Raw genomic sequence first — 17,918 nt, 5'->3', positions numbered from 1 at the left:
CGCCAGGCTTCTTCATCATGTTTGTGCAGGAATCTCCCATCTCTTCTTCCCTGACAAGCCTCATTGCCTTTTTCAAGTTTGCTTCAAGATCTAATTTCTCCATATAATTCTCCCATTCTAGCTCCACATGTTACTTTACACTTGAAAACTTCTTATAGAAATTTGGTTGACTATGGCCACTTATTACAAGACAGCTAAAGAAAGAAACCATCTCAAAATGTTTAAAGTCCTCGAGATCAAGGACTGTGTCCTCTAAGTCTTGGCAACCCCCTCAAATGTTCCATATGATAGACATCAAAAATGATTCGGAATGGGTGACTGATAGAGCTGACATGGTTGACGGAAAATCATCCATTTTCTCAGAGAAAAAATGTCACGTAGAGAAGGTGGGAGAATTTGTTACATGGAAATCTACATATGATGATGCCATTCATTCAATTTTATTTATTGAGCGCTTACTGTGTGCAGAGCACTGTACTAAGCGCTTGGGAAGTACAAGTTGGAAACATATAGAGATGGTCCCTACCCAACAGCGGGCTCACAGTCTAGAAGGGGGAGACACAGTCTAGAAGGGGGAGACTGTCGTAGGGAGTTCTTAACAGTAATACATAACAATAATGCGATGGAATAAATTCCTAATCAGATGTGCTTTACAGATCAAGAGCATACCACATTTCCTTAAAGCTCTGTTGAAAATATCATCCTAAATAATACTATAAAACAGGTTCCAGATAGGAACCTCGACTAGTCTTTTTTTTTCATCAGTAGTTGGATCCTATCTGCAGTTGGGCAAGAATATCATAATCTCACAGTTAAGAGGAAAGCAATACACAGGGTGAATAGGTTCAAATATATTATCCTACTGCCCCTGGTTAGACTTACCATATCTTTAATTTCTGTTGCTTCTTATGCACCCATCCTCCCCAGCACACACCTATAATTTAGTGTTTTTCTACCCAACTAGATTGTCAATTGTTTGAGGGTAGGGCTCTTCACAGAGTAAGCGCTCAATAAATAATACTGACATAAAAGTTGAGAAGCAGCAGGACCTAGTGAATGGAACATGGGCCTGGGACTTAGCAGGACCTGGTACTAATCCCAGTTGCCCCACTAGTCTGCTGTGTGACCTTGGGCAAGTCATTTCACTTGTCTGCCTCAGTTAACTCATCTGTAAAATGGGGATTAAGACTGTGAGCCCCATGTGGGACATGGATTGTGTCCAAACTGATTAGTGTGCATCTACCTTAGAACAGTGCTTGGCACATAGTAAGCGCTTAACAAATACCATCACTATTACCTCGGTATGTAGTCCCGGCTCCGTCAGTTGTCTGCTGTGTGACCTTGGGCAAATCACTTAACTTCTCTGTGCCTCGGTTACCTCATCTCTAAAATGGGGATTGAGTGCTTAGCTCTACCCCAGTGCTTAGAATAATGCTTGGCACATAGTAAGTGCTTAACAAATACCATAATTAGTAGTACAATGTCTGGCACATAGAAAGCACATAAATAATGTATACTTAATAGGTATAAAAATGATGTCTATTCTATATTCTTATACGAGATGTAAGAATTGTCCAAACCAGCATATATAATCAGAGACAGAAGAGCTAAGGGAATTTTTACAAGACCAGACTGATGCCAAAATCTTCACTGGAAATTCTCAGCATGAATACTCGGAATCAAGTAGCTCTTTGCCTGGTCTAAGCTCTAGGACTCAATGGCTCCTTAGAGTCCAGGGTGACCTTTTTAGAAGTCAAGTGACTCATTCCATGGCTCTCACAGAGGCCCAAACATCATCCCTGCCATAAGCCTGCTGACCAGAGTTGCATCCCAACAGTGGATATGGTATTTCCAAGGAAAGAGAGGCTAGTGCTGCACAAATCACCAAAGCGGGTTATGAGTCCAATTCCTTTGTGGCCCCCAGCTGGTGAGCAGATGGGGCTCTGAATCAGGGAGGTTGATGGGCCCTGTAATTGCTTTTCTAGCTAGTGTAACCACAGCTGCTCTTTTCATTCATAAACTGTAAGAATCTAATCCCGTTCAGAAGTTTAGCCATTTGCTTCAAAGGACTCCTCTGCCAGAGTTATGCCGGTGTAGCATTTGACAGCAGGGTGCTTGGGTTTTCATTCCTGGTTCGGTTAGAATGTTCCTGGAGTCTTGGGCATTCACTTCCTACTCCGACATCCATTTTCTGGCCAGAATTTTAAAGGGATTTTAAAGACTCTAGTGAGAGGAACCATAAAAAACTCAGCTTTCTTTTTACGTGTTCAAATGTCTTATTTTTCTAGCAGCATTTAGTAGGACTTAAATCAACTGGCAAAGTTCCCATTACCAGTGGGAAGGCAAGCAAATTCTATCCATAAAAGAAGCTGAGCCAGAGCTGTGTTTCTTTCCTAAGTCGCAAACAAGGAAAGAATGATGCTTGGTTTCTCCAAAAATACTCTTGCAACTATTGATTATCAGGTCAAACGAGATCACATTTGGGTTTTATAATCACCTTTTCTATATTTTTCGCTCACTATCAATTACATTCAAGATCTAATGCTTCAGTCAATACCAGTGCTTAAATCACATGAAGCAAAACAAATCACTACTCTTCAGCGATATATTTGGAAATCACTACAGGACACAGGGTGCTAAATTTGGCTCCAATAAAAATATTTGAATCTTTCACAGAAAAAATAATAGAGCTTTCATTACTGTGATGAGTTGCTCCTTGTTTAGCTGCTTTATGATCATAGTTGCATATGTATAATTACCACTAATACGCTTCTAGCTTGCCCTCCCATTTACTGCAAATGAGTGGTAGAAAGCAAGCTAGGGTGGCACCACTGGCAGAGACAAGAACTGGAAATTTCCAGGGGAGGTGGCAGTTGAGGCATAAGAGCCAGGATGCTCAACAAATAGTGTGGAGACTCCAGGAGGGGTGAGGGAGAGAACAACTGATTTAATTGGGGTGACCTACATGCACAGTATAATGGTAGAAAAAATGGGATTTTTGTCAAGTGCTTACAATATGTCAAATATTGTACTAGCTGGGGTAGATACAGGATAATTGGGGTCCCACATGGGGCTCACAGGCTAATAATAATAATAATGGCATTTATTAAGCATTTACTATGTGCATAGCACTGTTCTAAGCGCTGGGGAGGTTACAAGGTGATCAGGTTGTCCCACGGAGGGCTCACAGTCTTAATCCCATTTTCCAGATGAGGTAACTGAGGCACAGAGAAGTTAAGTGACTTGGCCAAAGTCACACAGCTGACAATTGGCAGAGTCGATATTTGAACCCATGACCTCTGTCTCCAATGCCCGTGCTCTTTCCACTGAGCCACGCTGATGATGATGATAATGATGGAATTGATTCATTCATTCAATCATGTTTATTGAGTGCTTGCTGTGTGCAGAACACTGTACTAAGCGCTTGGGAAGTGCAAGTTGGCAACATATAGAGACGGTCCCTACCCAACAGTGGGCTAAGTGCTTACTATGTGCCAAGCACGTTTCTAAGCACTGGGAGAAATACAAGATAATCAGCTTGTTTTATGTGGGGCTCATAGTCTTAATTCCCACTTTACAGATGAGGTAACTGAGGCACAGAGAAGTTAAGTGACTTGCTCAAAGTCACACAGCAAACAAGTGTTGGAGTCAGGATTAGAACCTACGACCTATGACTCCTAAGCCCATGCTCTTTCCACTGAGCCACGCTGCTTCTCAAAGTAAGTAGGAAGAAACACAGGTATTGGCTCCTCGTTTTGCAGATGAGGAAACTGAGGCACAGAGAAGTGAAATGACTTGCTCATGGTCACACAAGAGGAACATGGTGGAGTCAGGATTAGAACCCAGGGTCTCTGACTCGCAGGCTTGTACTCCTTCCATTAGGACAGGCTGAACGTCTGACTCCGGCAGGTAGGAGAATCCCGTCTTCCGCCCCCCACTTTCTAGGCTGTAAACCCAGTGTGTGCAGGGATTGTCTCTCTTTGTTGTTGAATTGCACTTTCCAAATGTTTAGTACAGTGTTCTGCACACGGTAAACATTCAATAAGTATGACAATGAATGAGTGAATTATACGAACAATGGGGTGGAGCATGTCCCAAGGTGACCCTTGGGTACCAGCCATCTCAAGGTCAAATGCTATCTCGTGGCCACCTGAGCCAGCAGGCGAAACTCGGAAGTGAGGGTGGGATACCATCCCCACAACCCAAACTGCTAGATTGACAGCCCAAGCTGGGAATACAGAAGGTGTCCCTCGCCCCCCGTGCCAATCCAATTAGGTACGGAGGAGGGGGAGGGCAGAGATTGGATAAACTGAGGCCAGAAGCTGGAATGGCCTAGAAGCACAGGTGATAAATGCCTGTGGCATCTAGGCCGAGGATGGAGACTTGCAGCAGACAACTGCAGGGCGCCTCTGTCCAGAGTGTGAGAAGCCCACTCTGCCTGCACCCAGTGAGGAGCCCTCGGATGGGAAAGTGTCCCGTCCCACTGGCCGCTCGTGGGGCTGGAAGCCAAGCGCTTCACCATGGGTATGGAACGAATGAATGGATTCTTCCCAAATGGAAAATCCTCATGAGTGGGAGCTAGGGGCTTCACCCATGGGTGTGTAACCCAAGTGGATTCCTCCTGAATGGGAAGTGCACATGAGTGCAAACAAACTGTAAGGGAATTCCGCCTGGGTGGGACCTGGGGGTTCTTCCACACACGAGTAATGTATACGTGTATTCCTCCCATTAGGGAAGCTCTAATATTATTAATTGATTACATTTTTCCTGAAAGGGAAGTTCAATCCATTGCGCCTAAACAATTACATAATTCAATTCGCCTCGCGGAATAAATTTTACATAAAACTCAGGCTTTCTGCCCCCGGTCTGTCTGTCTGTCTGTCTGTCTGTCTCTCTCTCTCTCTCTCTCTCTGTTTCTCTCTCTTCCACCCCGGACCCCGCACCGATTACTGAACGAACCCATCTCCCCGGACGACGGGTGACAGAGGGCCAGGACGGTGGGTCAGAAGGGAATCAGAGGGAAATGGAGGAACAGAAAACCCAGACAAAACTGAGGGTGAAGAGATGTGAAAGAAGCATAACAAAAGTGTGTGTATGTGTAAACAAATGACATCACCATCAGTAAAAGTGGGGACATATGGCTGAAAAAGCTAATATGAGTGTCACTACAATAATGTAGCTATATTACCAGGATATTCTGGGTAAAAATAGTTTAGCCAATGTTGAATCAGGCATCTGTCCTCTACTGATGATGATATTCTTATGAGAAAGTGACAACATATAAGCTAAGATGCAGTTCTGAGAAGTAACTGTGTCCTAAAGCCTGATGACAGCCCGAATTATGTTTCTTTTTTTCCCTTTTAATGGTATTTATTAAGCATTCACTATGTGCCAGGCACTGTATTAAGTTCTGGGGTAGAAACAAGATATTCAGGTAGACAGTTCATATCCCACATGGGGGTCAAGGACTTAATTCCATTTTTACAGATGAGGTGACAGAGGCACAGAAAGGTGAAGTGACTTGCCTAAAGGCACACAGCAGATAAGTGGTGGATCTGGGATTAGAACTCAGGTTCTCTGATTCCCAGACCTGTGCTTTTTCCACTAGGTCACGCTTCCCTTTCTTAGCCTTCCCTTCTTTGTCATCTTTACATCTTTTAGGGATATAGAGAGGCTCTCAGATTGGTTTCAGTTTGTGTGTCCTGGGATTTCTCCAGATTTGGCATCCATCCTCTTGTTCCTTAGATAATTTTGTATTCCAGGAATTGGGAATTCCCAGTGGAGGGGCAGGCCAAAGCCTGGGACTCTTCCCTTTAGTCAGGATCTTTGCTTGTCAGCAGAGGAATGGTTAGGGCTGATAAGAATCTTTTTCACCAGCAGCAGTTGATCTTCATCCTTGTGAAAAATTGGTAAGTTTACCTGAACACTGCTGAGATGCCATGGCCAATAGGTATAAATTTGAGGGAACTCACCTGAACTAGATCAATAATATCTGGTGTTTTGTTGCTTTCCAGTGTAAACCACGTTAATGGAAAATAAACCACATCAAAATGAAATGCAATTTGAGGCCAGGTGCAAACACAACAGTTTTTCTGCTCGGAAAAATGTGTAATAACTTCAATTACCAGTTCCAGCCAAAGTCCATTTCACATTTACTTTCAATTCTCATCACTATTGTAACCACATTCCATATTTTGATAAATCAAAAAGAATGAAACCTGTTTTCTTTAGATGGATTTTTCTCTCAACTCTGATATTTGCTGATATTGTTGATCCCCGTGACTATAAGCTTTGGAAACTCTATAAGGCCAGTTCAAAAAAAAATGTTTTAAACCTTGGTGGAAGACAATAAGCTTCTCAAAATGAAGTGTTCAAGAGTCAGAAGAATCACTGACAGGTTTTGTCGATGGGAAACATGCTAATGGTATTATCTATAACAATCAGGCACTGGCATTAAGTGTTTTTTGGATTCTAATAACCCTCCTCACAACACTAGTCTGACATTGAAGCGAATGGATTTTATTACAGCTGAAGACCTGGGGAAGGAGGCCATTTTGTGTGCGTTTATTTCCATGTTCATTAATTCATGCTGATTCAATTATTATTTCTTTTGAAGAATGTTAATCAATAACTGTGGTATTTAAGCACCAGGTTAGTAACAAAACAATCAAGATGGAAAAGATTCCATCCCATATGGGGCTCACACTCAAAGGAATGAGAAACAGGCATTTAATTCCCATGTTACATATGGTGAAACTGAGGCACGGAGGCATTAAGCGATTTTGCCTATTGTCTCACACCAGGAAAGTGAGATAATGGTCCCCTAGACTGGCAGACCTGTGATCTTTCCACAGTCCATACTGATTCTCCTATAGTCTTCCCTCATAAGAGAATCTAAGCTTATTTTTTAAAAAGGTAAAAGAATGTTGTCATCTTTCTTGCAGTTTAGATTGGTCATCTGTCATAAGCAGCACACAATCTTGGAAATTTGGGATTGCATGAAAGGAGTTGAAGACATAGTTGCCTGCCCTCAAGGAGCTTACAGGCTGATAGTCCAGAGGGTCAATATTACTAGGTGCTGACCTAGCTAACCATTAACGAAGAGGACTTACCTCGTCCAGAGCAAAGCAAATTGGAGGTTCCTCGGCAACTTTTGGCACTGTCCTCTGCAGTCATTGGGCAGGAAACGGGGTGCTCACACTTCTTCCCCACCCATCCAGCTTTGCAATTGCACTTTCCGCAGTTACACTGTCCATGACCTTTACAGTGAGCACGGGGTAAAAGAATATCAGAGTCAGTTTCCATTCCAAGAACGGATGTCTTGAGTCAGAGCCTTTAATTAACAATACCTTACACCTGAAACAAAAAATGTTCTTTCACTAATGTTATTAAATCCTGATTTTTATGAAACAATCATTAAGATAGCAGGGAAGATGAAATCAAATGGTCTAAAACCAATATTTTAAAAGGGTTATAAATCTGGATCTGTCTAAATGCGAAGAGTTCAATTTGCACGACTTTCTAACGGTCCTAAAAAATAGCATCTAAGGGGATGTTATTTGGTATCTAAGCCCATAAAGAAACATTTCTTCCATTATTTCCTCATAACACTAAAGATCTACAGTCTAGACAGTGTCTCAAGGGGATAGGGACTGTTCCCAACCTGATGACCTTGGTTCTACCCATGTGCTTAGTTCAGTGCTTGGCACATAGCAAGTGATGGTCTGACTTGGCTAAAACCCAGTATCACCCCAAGGCACGTGTTTTCCTGGAAAAAAGGTGACCAGTCACTTTTTAAAAAATTTTAACTAACCACTTTGACAACTGCTGTTAGTTTGAGAGGAGTCTATGCCACCCTTATCATCTATTCCCATAATCCTCCTCTTGCCTAAGAAATGTCACCTAGGAATGGTTCAGCCAGATGGATGGAAACAATTGATCCCTTCTCCCTAGTCCAGTATTCTTTTGTCTCTATTACTTTTTCCTCTCTCATATTCTAATCTACTTTAAGAATCGTATGACCCCTTCAGCATGGAAAAATTGTGAACACATACAAGTTGTTCAAAAAGACCAAAGTGGGGAAAAATAGGAATTTTGGAAGTCTGGCTCTAATTTTGTACTGATCAAGAGGATCCCGGGTCCTGGGAGGATAGCGTTTTCAATTTGAGAATTGCTAGAACTGCCTTCAGGAAGCTTGATAAAATACAGGACACTTTGTCTTTTCTGAGAAGGCAGTCTGACACTACCAACTAAATTAAATAACAGCTGCAAACTGACTAACGGAGGGCTGAGTTAGCCTTATGCTAAGAAATAAATGTGAAAACAGATTTTTCCAAGACTGAGAAAGTAAAAACAGGTTTTGTAGCAGGGAATGTGTCTGTTTATTGTTATATTGTACTCTCCCAAACGCTTAGTACAGTGCTTTGCACACAGTACATGCTCAGTAAATACGAACGAATGAACTCCTAAGGCACGTGAACCTAGCTGGCAAGAAATTACACCATATTGTGAAGGCCAAATTGTTCTGTTAAATTCTTAAGATGATCCAGGTCTTTAATATTGGGATTCAGGAGGGCTGTTTGAAAGAAATCTCAGCATTTTGAGACCTACCCTGGTAGTAAAAGTCCTATCCAGTACAGTAACATATGTCAGTTTCAGATTGAGAATACACTACAAAAACTGGAAAAGGTTTAATACTTGGTATTCTAGGTATATAAGTACCATATTTTGACTGTGGTTCATTTGTTGATTTTGGGGGTTTTTTGTTTGTTACTTTTGTTGAGGAGCCTTTTGGGTCAAATTTTTTCCAGTGTTCTTTTGACAATCTCAAGGTTGTTTTCTGTTCAGTGGAACCTAGGCAAAATATCGACTGAACCATCTTTCAAGGAGCAACCCACAAGAAAAATACAAAGCCTCTGCACCTATCCCTTCAATCGATCAATAGTATTTGGATTTTTTACTGTGTGCGAAGCACTGAACTAAATGCATGGGAGAGTTTAATAGAATTAGTAGATGTGCTCCCTGCTCTCAAGCAACTGGTTATCACTTGCCATAAAAGTCCATACACATACCATAAATGTCATTAATTTGGACCCCTCTAAACTAGGATTTATAGTAATTCAGATCAGATACTCCCTTCTGCTTTCTCCCTTATCTTTCTCTACTGCTAGCATAGGAAGCTAGGTTTTCAGTAAAAGCAGAAACCATCTGAACTACTTTGTACTTAGAAAAGCTTCCCTTAAGCTCTAAGAATCGGGGGATTGCAGAGGTAATGGGGGCGGAAGTGGGAGGGAACAAGAGTGAAACACTGAACACTCTGAATCTTAGATGCCTTAAGAAGATTTAGAGGCAGAGCTGCTCAGACTAAGCCTAGGCTTATCACACCGATGCAGACATATACATGCACAGAGATAAAAATCTCACATAGCATCTTCTGAAAACTTTAAGAAAGCTATTACCAAAGATAGTGTAAACAGCTATTTTTGTTTATGGACCTCTGGAAGTTCCAGCTCAAAATCAGTCGCATTGTTTTTGATTGCAGAAGCCCAAGTTGGCCTATCTGGCACAACCGTCAGCTTTGATGCCTTTCTGAATGAGGTTGCTTTGTATGGTGTTTTTTCAAGTGTTTCCTCTCGGTCTCTTTCAGGGATCCTATTGAGCTCACCAAACAGCTGTTTGGTTTGCTACTGTCTGTCAGCCATGCAACTCATGTGTGATAATAATAGTGTGGTATTTAAGTGCTTACTATGTGCCAGGCACTGTTCTAAGCACTAGAATAGGTACAAGATAGGTTGGATACAGTCCCTGCCTCACATAGGGCTCACAGTCTTTCCCCATTTTATAGATGAGAGAACTGAGGAACAGAAAAGTGAAGTGACTCGCCTAAGGTCACACAGCAGAAAGTGATATAGCCAGGATTAGAACCCAGGTCCCTGCTCTATCCACTAGGCCACATGTCCCATCTAGCGAGCTTTGTCATTTGTTTCAGGCATTTTTTTTGTATGTTCGTCCCGCAGAAAACGTTTGCTTAAGAACCAAATATGTCACTTCAGGAGGGGCTGGACCTCATAGTTTTAAGGAACGTAGGACAAAACTACAGCTCCCATAGCCCTTCTATTTGGTCTAAAGTTTGATTGCCACATTGTGGTCACATATTTGAAGGTCTGCTGAAGTATATACTGGCCTTCTTAGAATTGCAACAGTTGTAATATTTCTAAAAGTGCCATGTGCTACACTCTTTGGTAAGCAACAAGGTTTTGTGATTAGGCCATTTCCTGTCCCACACAGAGTTCACAGAGAGGTTGAGGTATTTACCCAAGTCACCAAGAAGGCTAGTGGTAGAGCTGGGATTCAAACCCAAGTCTCCCACTTCCAGTACTGTGGGCTTTCTTTCTAGTGACTCCCCTCTAGACTGTAAACTCACTGTGGGTAGGGAATGTGTCTGTTATACTGTTATATAGTACTCTCCCAAGCACTTAGTATGGTGCTCTGTACACTGTAAGCACCCAATAAATATGACTGACTGACTGACTTGATGTCACCGCATCATTACACGATGTGCTGCTAGGTAAAACAATTCTGTGATCACGTACATGTCCGTATTACCGGTGTAGATCTGATACATTGCTCCTATTTTCTTCAGACTCATAATCGGTCTGTAGTGCCAGAGAGACTTTGCAAAGAGGTTAAAATAATCTGAATGAGTCTTTGGGTGTTTGCCGCTAAAAGGCATCTACATAGAGCAATCACTCAATGCCTCTCTTTAGGATTTTTGCTCTGCACATAATCTAAGTTGAGTGTTTGGGGGGATACAAATGTATTCACACTTCTCTTTAGTCCCCTTCTTGCAGTCATGCTGGAGGATGCACAGATTAAATCGACAAATCTAGGATAAGGAACCCAATTCTACTATGAAGGGTTGGTGATGGTGATGGATAGGTCAGACAAGGCACCCACAGTTCTATCATAAATATTTTGTTTTTGATATTGTTGTTTAATGGTATTTGTTAAGCACTTACTATGTGCCAGGCACAGTATTAAGCACTTGGGTAGATAGAAGCTAATCAAAATAGAAACAGTCATGTCCCACATGAGGTTCACGGTCTTAATCCCCATTTTACAGATGGTGTAACTGACGCACGGAGAGGTGAATTGACTCACCCAAAGTCACACAACAGTTAAATGGCAGAGCCGGGATTAGAACCCAGGTCCTATTGACTCCCGGAGTCATGCACTATTCACTAGCCCAAACTAGTCTGCCCTAACGAGCCAACAGCAATAGCATTTTCTATGTAATGATCTCCAGGTTCAGTGAACTGAATCTTTTATGTAGTGAAAACTCTTGGGGGTGACATTCCCGATTCCTGAGTTCTTGGTCAGATCCTTAATCAAGATTCTGCTTGATCCTTTAGTGTCCTTAGACTTCTGCTTCCTCCCATTCTCCTTCCTGTTTCCCCTCCCATTCTCCCATAAATCTCAGGTCCAATTGTTTCTTCACTATTTCTTTTTAAAAAAAGGGAATGTATTTGCAGTTCTCTAGGATAACATGGAACAAAAATGCCCTAAACACTTAGAAATCACCTTAACGTTCAGTTAACAGTGCTTGGCACATATTAAGCGCTTAACAAATACCATTATTATTATTATTACTATTAATAACATTTTTTTCTCCCGACATAATCCCATAGTCCTGAATTTCCGAGTACTTCAGATTGCATCTCCCTAAATTCCTACCATGTACCTTCATGCTCAAATTCTATGTAATCTCATTAAGAATTTCTATATAAGGAATCCTTATTTGGATTGACCTATCACTTCATTCAAGTCTCTGAAGAGGCAAATTTCCCAAATTAGATACATATAGAAGCTAATACTATTGTCAGTCACTTTAGTTCTACGGAGGTTAATTAGCTTTTAAAGATATTATCTACAGCTAGTCAGGAACAGAAAAAATGTTTCTGGTTCTCTATCTGTGGCATTGCACTTGCAGGATGTGTAACATTTTCTGGTGATTTGAAATGATCAAGAAAATTTTATGTGTGAACAACTAACTGCCCCGTTGATCAGCATTAGGGCTCTTTTTGTGTAGGATATAACTGTACGGAAGACTGGTACTCAGAAAGTGTCAATAGGCTAAGGCAGGAAATCTCACCAGCGGGTATTGTTAAAAAGCTGTTCTGCCTCTGCCACCCCAGTATACCAATTCTCTGCCACATGGCTCATTGGAAATCAATCAATCAATTGTATTTATTGAGCGCTTACTGTGTGTAGAACACTGTACTAAGCACTTGGGAAGTACAAGTTGGCAACATATAGACGGTCCCTACCCAACAGTGGGCTCACAGTCTAGAAGAGCACAGACTTTGGAGTCAGAGGTCATGGGTTCAAATCCTGGCTCCAGCCCTTGTCAGCTGTGTGACTTTGGGCAAATCACTTCACTTCTCTGTGCCTCAGTTATCTCATCTGTTAAATGGGGATTAAGACTGTGAGCTCCCCCATGGGACAACCTGATCACCTTGTAACTTCCCCAGCACTTAGAACAGTGCTTTGCACATTGTAAGTGCTTAATAAATGTCATCATTATCATTATTACTATTATTATTATTAGGCTCAATATTACTGAGGAACTGTACCACCTACCTCATCTTCACACCAGACCTTAAAAACAAAATTGGGCTAGGAAATTAACAGCTCTGGATTTTAGTACAAAACAAAGGTTGAGGAATAAAAAATTATCTAAACTGTGAGCTTGTCATGGGCAGGGAATGTGCCTGTTTATTTTAATAATAATGTTAAGCACTTGAAAAGACATGCTTATAATGCCAAGCGCTGTTCTAAGCGCTCGGGTAGATACAAGGTAATCAGGTCTTCCCACGTGGGGCTCACAGTCTTAATCCCCATTTTACAGATGAGGTAACTAAGGCACAGAGAAGTGAAGTGACTTGCCCAAAGTCACACAGCAGCCAAGTGGCATAGCCGGGATTAGAACCCACGACCTCTGATTCCCAAGCCCGGGGTCTTTCCACTAAGCCACGCTGCTTCTGGTTATTGTTGTATCCTGCTCTCCCAAGTGCTTAATACAGTGTTCTGCACAGAGTAAGCACTCTATAAATACGATTGAATGAATGACTGGATGGATAGATGAAGCTTTCCTTTCTTTACATGCAAAGGTAATTATTTGTGGGTACACTGTGATCGCAGCACTGTACTAAGCACTTGGGAGAATACAATGAGTGGGTAAAAACAATTCCCGACTTCAAGGAGCTTACAATCTAATGGTGCTCTTTTAAAAGAGCACCAAAATGCAAAGGCACAGATGGGGAGAAGGTAGGACTGGGAGAAGATGCAGTATTCCAGTTGTTAGTACCCCCATTTGACACCAGTATGACTGCCCATTAAGTGGCGGTGGTTGAAAGAGGCCTGGAGGGGAGGGGTGGCAGCAGGGTTTGTGATGAGGTCCTACCCTGGGGCCCAACATGCTTTGGCAGAATCCTGAACAATGGATAGCCTGCCCTAGCAGTATCATTTTCTTATTACCCTGATGAATCTATCCAGAAGCCTGGCCAGGAACAAGAGATTTTCACCCTCGTGGGCAGTGCCTCTTGGATGGGTTCTGTCTGAGGAACCGTAAAAGTGGCTTGCATAAGGCAGATCTGACTCATTTTTTCTCTCTCTCTCTTTCTTTCCCTCCTTCCTTCTCTTCTTCTTTCTCTCTTTCTTCCTCTGAAATGGTCCTGAGCTCCCAGGGGAAGCACAGGAACCAGCTGTCCTGTCATTTATTGCCCCACTCCCTCCTACGATTTCTCCCCAAACTCTTTCAGTTACCTCTATTTCCTCTCCTACCATTCTCTCCTTGACCACCTCCAAACTGGCTTCTGTTCCCTTCACTCTACCAATACAGTCCTCTCAGAGGTTACCAATGATGTCTTTTTTGTCACATCCAATGGCCTCTTCTTCGTCCTAATCCTTCTCAACCTCCAATCTGGCTCCTGCCTCATTCACTCCACCGATACGACCCTCTCAAAGGTCATTAGTGATCCCCTTCTTGTCAAATTCAATGGCCCTATCTTCAACCTAATCCTCTTCAACCTCTCAGCTGCCTTCAACACTCTAGACCACTCCCTTCTCTTGGAAATGCTATCCAACTTTGGCTTTAATGACCCTATCCTCTCCTGGTTCTCCTCTAAACTCTCTGGCCATTCCTTCTCAATCTCTGTTATGGGATCTGCCGCTGCCTGCCATCACCTGGATGTGAGAGTTCCTCAAGATCTCAATTCTGGGTCGGCTCCTGTTCTCCAACCACACCCACCCCCTTGGAAAACTATTTCACTATCACGGCTTCAACTACTATCTCTATGTAGATAATTCCCAAAATTACTTATAATAATAATAATAATAATGGCATTTGTTAAGCACTTACTATGTGCCAAGCTCTGTTCTAATCACTAGGGGGGATACAAGGTGATCAGATTGTCCCACGTGGGGCTCACAGTCTTCATCCCCATTTTACAGATGAGGGAACTGAAGCCCAGAGAAGTGAAGTGACTTGCCCAAAGTCACACAGCTGACAATTGGCGGAGCCGGGATTTGAACCCATAACCTCTGACTCCCAACCCTGTGGTCTTTCCATTGAGCCACGCTACTTCTCCAGCACTGATCTTTTTCCTTCTCCACAGTCTGTATTTCCTCCTTCAGGACATTGCTACTTGGATGTCTTACCAACGCTTCAAACTTCGCATGTCCCAAATAGAACCCCTCATCTTCCAAACCGGAGTTGAGTGCTGACTGTGTTCAGAGCCCTGTACTAAGCACTTGGGAAAGTGCAGTATAGTTGGTAGGCATGTTACCTGCCCACAAGGAACTTATAGTGTAGAGATTTCCCAACCAAATCCTGTCCTCCCCCTGACTTTCTCATCATTATGGACAGGGCCACCATCCTCTCTGTCTCACAAGACTACACCTTGGCATTTATCTCTTCAGCTCTCATTCAACCCACATATTAGAAGCAGCGTGGCTCAGTGGAAAGAGCATAGGCTTTGGAGTCAGAGGTCATTGGTTCAAATCCCAGCTCCGCCAATTTTCAGCTGTGTGACTTTGGGCAAGTCACTTCACTTCTCTGTGCCCCAGTTACCTCATCTGTAAAATGGGGATTAAGACTGTGAGTCCCCTATGGGACAACCTGATCACCTTGTAACATCCCCAGCACTTAGAACAGTGCTTTGCACATAGTAAGTGCTTAATAAATGCCATTATTATTATTATTACTATATTCAGTCTGTCACCAAATCCTGTCAGTTCTACTTTCACAATACTGTTAAAGTCTACTGTTTCCTCTCCTTCCAGTCAGCTACCACTTTGATCCAAACTCTTACCCAATCCCACCTTGACTGATGCATCAGCCTCCCTTCCTCCTGTCTCTCCCCACTTCAGTTCCTATTTCACTCTATTGCCCAGCTCATTTTTTCTAAAAAATACACTCAGTCTGTGTTTCCTTACTCCTGTCTCTCCCCACTCCAGTTCATATTTCACTCTAGTGTCCGGATCATTTTATCTAAAAAAAACACTCAGTCTATGTTTCCTCACTCCAGCATTTCCAATGGATGCCCATCTACTGCCACATCAAAGGGAAACTCCTTGCCTTTGGCTTTAAAGCACTCAATCACCTTGCTCTCTCCTGTCTTACCTTGCTGATTTCTTACTGCAATGCAGCATGTCCATTTTGCTTCTCTGATGCTAAACTATTCACTGAATCTTGATCTCATTCATTTTGCTGTCAACCCCTCACCCATGTCATGCCTCTGGCCTGTAAGCTCATTGTGTATAGGGAAGTGACTCCAAACTCTATGCTGTACCCTCCCAAGTGCTTAATACAGTGCCTGCACACAGTAAGAGCTCAAATATGACTGATTGATTGGAACACCCTCCTTCTTCACAGCTGACAGACCATCACTCTTCCTGACCTACAAAGCCTTATTAAAATCATGTCTCCTCTAAGATGTCTTCCCCAATGATACCTTCCTATCCCCTACTCCCTCCCCTTCTGATTCTTCCTTGTCTTATGCTGTCAAGTCATGTCTGACCCATAGCAACACCATGGATCCGTCTCTCCCAGAACGCCCCACTTCCATCTGCAATTATTCTGGTAGTGTATCCATAGAGGTTTCTCAGTAAAAATATGGAAGTGGTTTACCATTGCCTCCTTCCACGCAGTAAACTTGAGTCTCTGCCCTCGATTCTCTCCCAAGCTACTGCTGCCCAGCACAGGTGAGTTTTAACTTGTAGCAGATTGCCTTTCACTTGCTAGCCACTGGCCAAGCTAGGAATGGAATGGATATGCCCCTGCTTGACTCTCGCTCTTGTAGTCAAGACTGGTAGAATACTGGAAACTCCCCAGGTGCAACCCTAAGAGGGTATGCATTTGGATATGTATCATTTATTTATCCCACTCTCAATCCCACAACACTTATGTGCCTATCTGTAATTTATATTAATGTCTGTCTCCCTCCCTAGACTCTAAGTTCATTGTGGGCAGGGAATGTGTCAGTTTATTGTTATTTTGTACTCTTCCAAGTGTCTTACTACAGCTCTCTGCACAGATCAAGCCCTCAATAAATATGATTGAGTGAGTGAACGTAGGCAAAGTCTCTACCAACTCTGTTATATTGTATGCTTCCAGGCACTAAGTACAGTGCTGTGTACATGGTAAGCACTCAATAGATACAACTGATTGATAATGGCTTGTGGAATGTCAGCCTTTTAAAAGGAACACAGACCAAGCATCTTTGGAGTAAGTGGGCTTCTTCCTTAGAGCACTTCAAGCCCTCTTGGAATTTAAATGAGCTATTTCTGGCCTGCATGATATTATTTAATATCATTCTGAACTAAATTCCTTGCAAATGAGTCATTTCTTAAAACTATTAAATGCTACTTAGGATTATATTTAGAAACTTGAAACAGTATGTCCATGTCTTTCAATTTTTGCCAGTCCTGGTCCCTGAAAATTGATAGTTCCCTGTTTAGCACACAGAAACTAAGTCCTGCACTGTCCCTTAGTAGCTTAGAAGGGTTATCACATCATCAAAAGTTCCACTACACAATTGCCTTGGGTAGGGTGGTCCCTCGGGAAATTTGACAGGTTAAAATAAGATAGTCTATATTTCAAAAAGCCCAAACTAATGCCATTTTTAAAGGTTAGATTTTCTTTGCATGTTCTCCGTCAGCTAAAAATATGTGTCCTGAATATGGACAATAAGAAGCAGGGTGACCTACTGGAAAGAGCATGGCACCAAGAGTCCGAGGAGCTTGGGTCTAATCTTGGCTGTAGCACTTGCATGCTGTATGACCTTGAACAAGACACTTAACTATTCAATGCCTCAGTTTCCTCATCTGTAAAATGTGGATTAAATACCGGTTTCCCTCACCACTCTTAGACTTTGAGAGCCTTATGTGGGACAGGGACTGTGTCTGATGTGATTTTGGTGAACTTCCCTCAGTGTTTAGTACAAGGCTTGGCTGCTACCTAATAAGTGCTTAACCACTATTATCATTATTATTATCATTATTGTTATCATCATCCTCATGACAAGCAGCATGGCATAGGTGATTTATTTATTTTATTTGTACATATTTATTCTAATTATTTTATTTTGTTAATATGTTTTGTTTTGTTCTCTGCCTCTCCCTTCTAGACTGTGAGCCCACTGTTGGGTAGGGACCGTCTCTATATGTTGCCAACTTGTACTTCCCAAGCGCTTAGTACAGTGCTCTGCACACAGTAAGTGCTCAATAAATACGATTGAATCAATGAATGAATGGACCTGGGAAGTCAGAAGGTCATGGGTTCTATTCCTGGATCTGCCACTTTTCTGCTGTGTGACTTAATTTCTGCAAGTGTGTGCAAGTCACTTAACTTCTCTGTG

General features: G+C 42.3%; 1 protein-coding gene across 1 annotated transcript in view; it reads right to left on the bottom strand.

Annotated features, from left to right (window-relative positions):
• The window catches only part of ITGBL1 (integrin subunit beta like 1), a 177,560-nt gene that overhangs the window by 62,292 nt on the left and 97,350 nt on the right, over nucleotides 1-17,918 (bottom strand). Inside the window, exon 7 of the mRNA XM_038759722.1 lies at nucleotides 7,113-7,259. Within this exon, the coding sequence (XP_038615650.1) occupies nucleotides 7,113-7,259 (147 nt within the window). The remainder of the gene's footprint in view (nucleotides 1-7,112; nucleotides 7,260-17,918) is intronic.

This window comes from Tachyglossus aculeatus, chromosome 17 (assembly GCF_015852505.1).
Source record: "Tachyglossus aculeatus isolate mTacAcu1 chromosome 17, mTacAcu1.pri, whole genome shotgun sequence".
NCBI lineage: Eukaryota > Metazoa > Chordata > Mammalia > Monotremata > Tachyglossidae > Tachyglossus > Tachyglossus aculeatus.
Note: the sequence above shows the minus strand (reverse complement) of the source record. Positions and strands in the feature narration are given on the sequence as shown.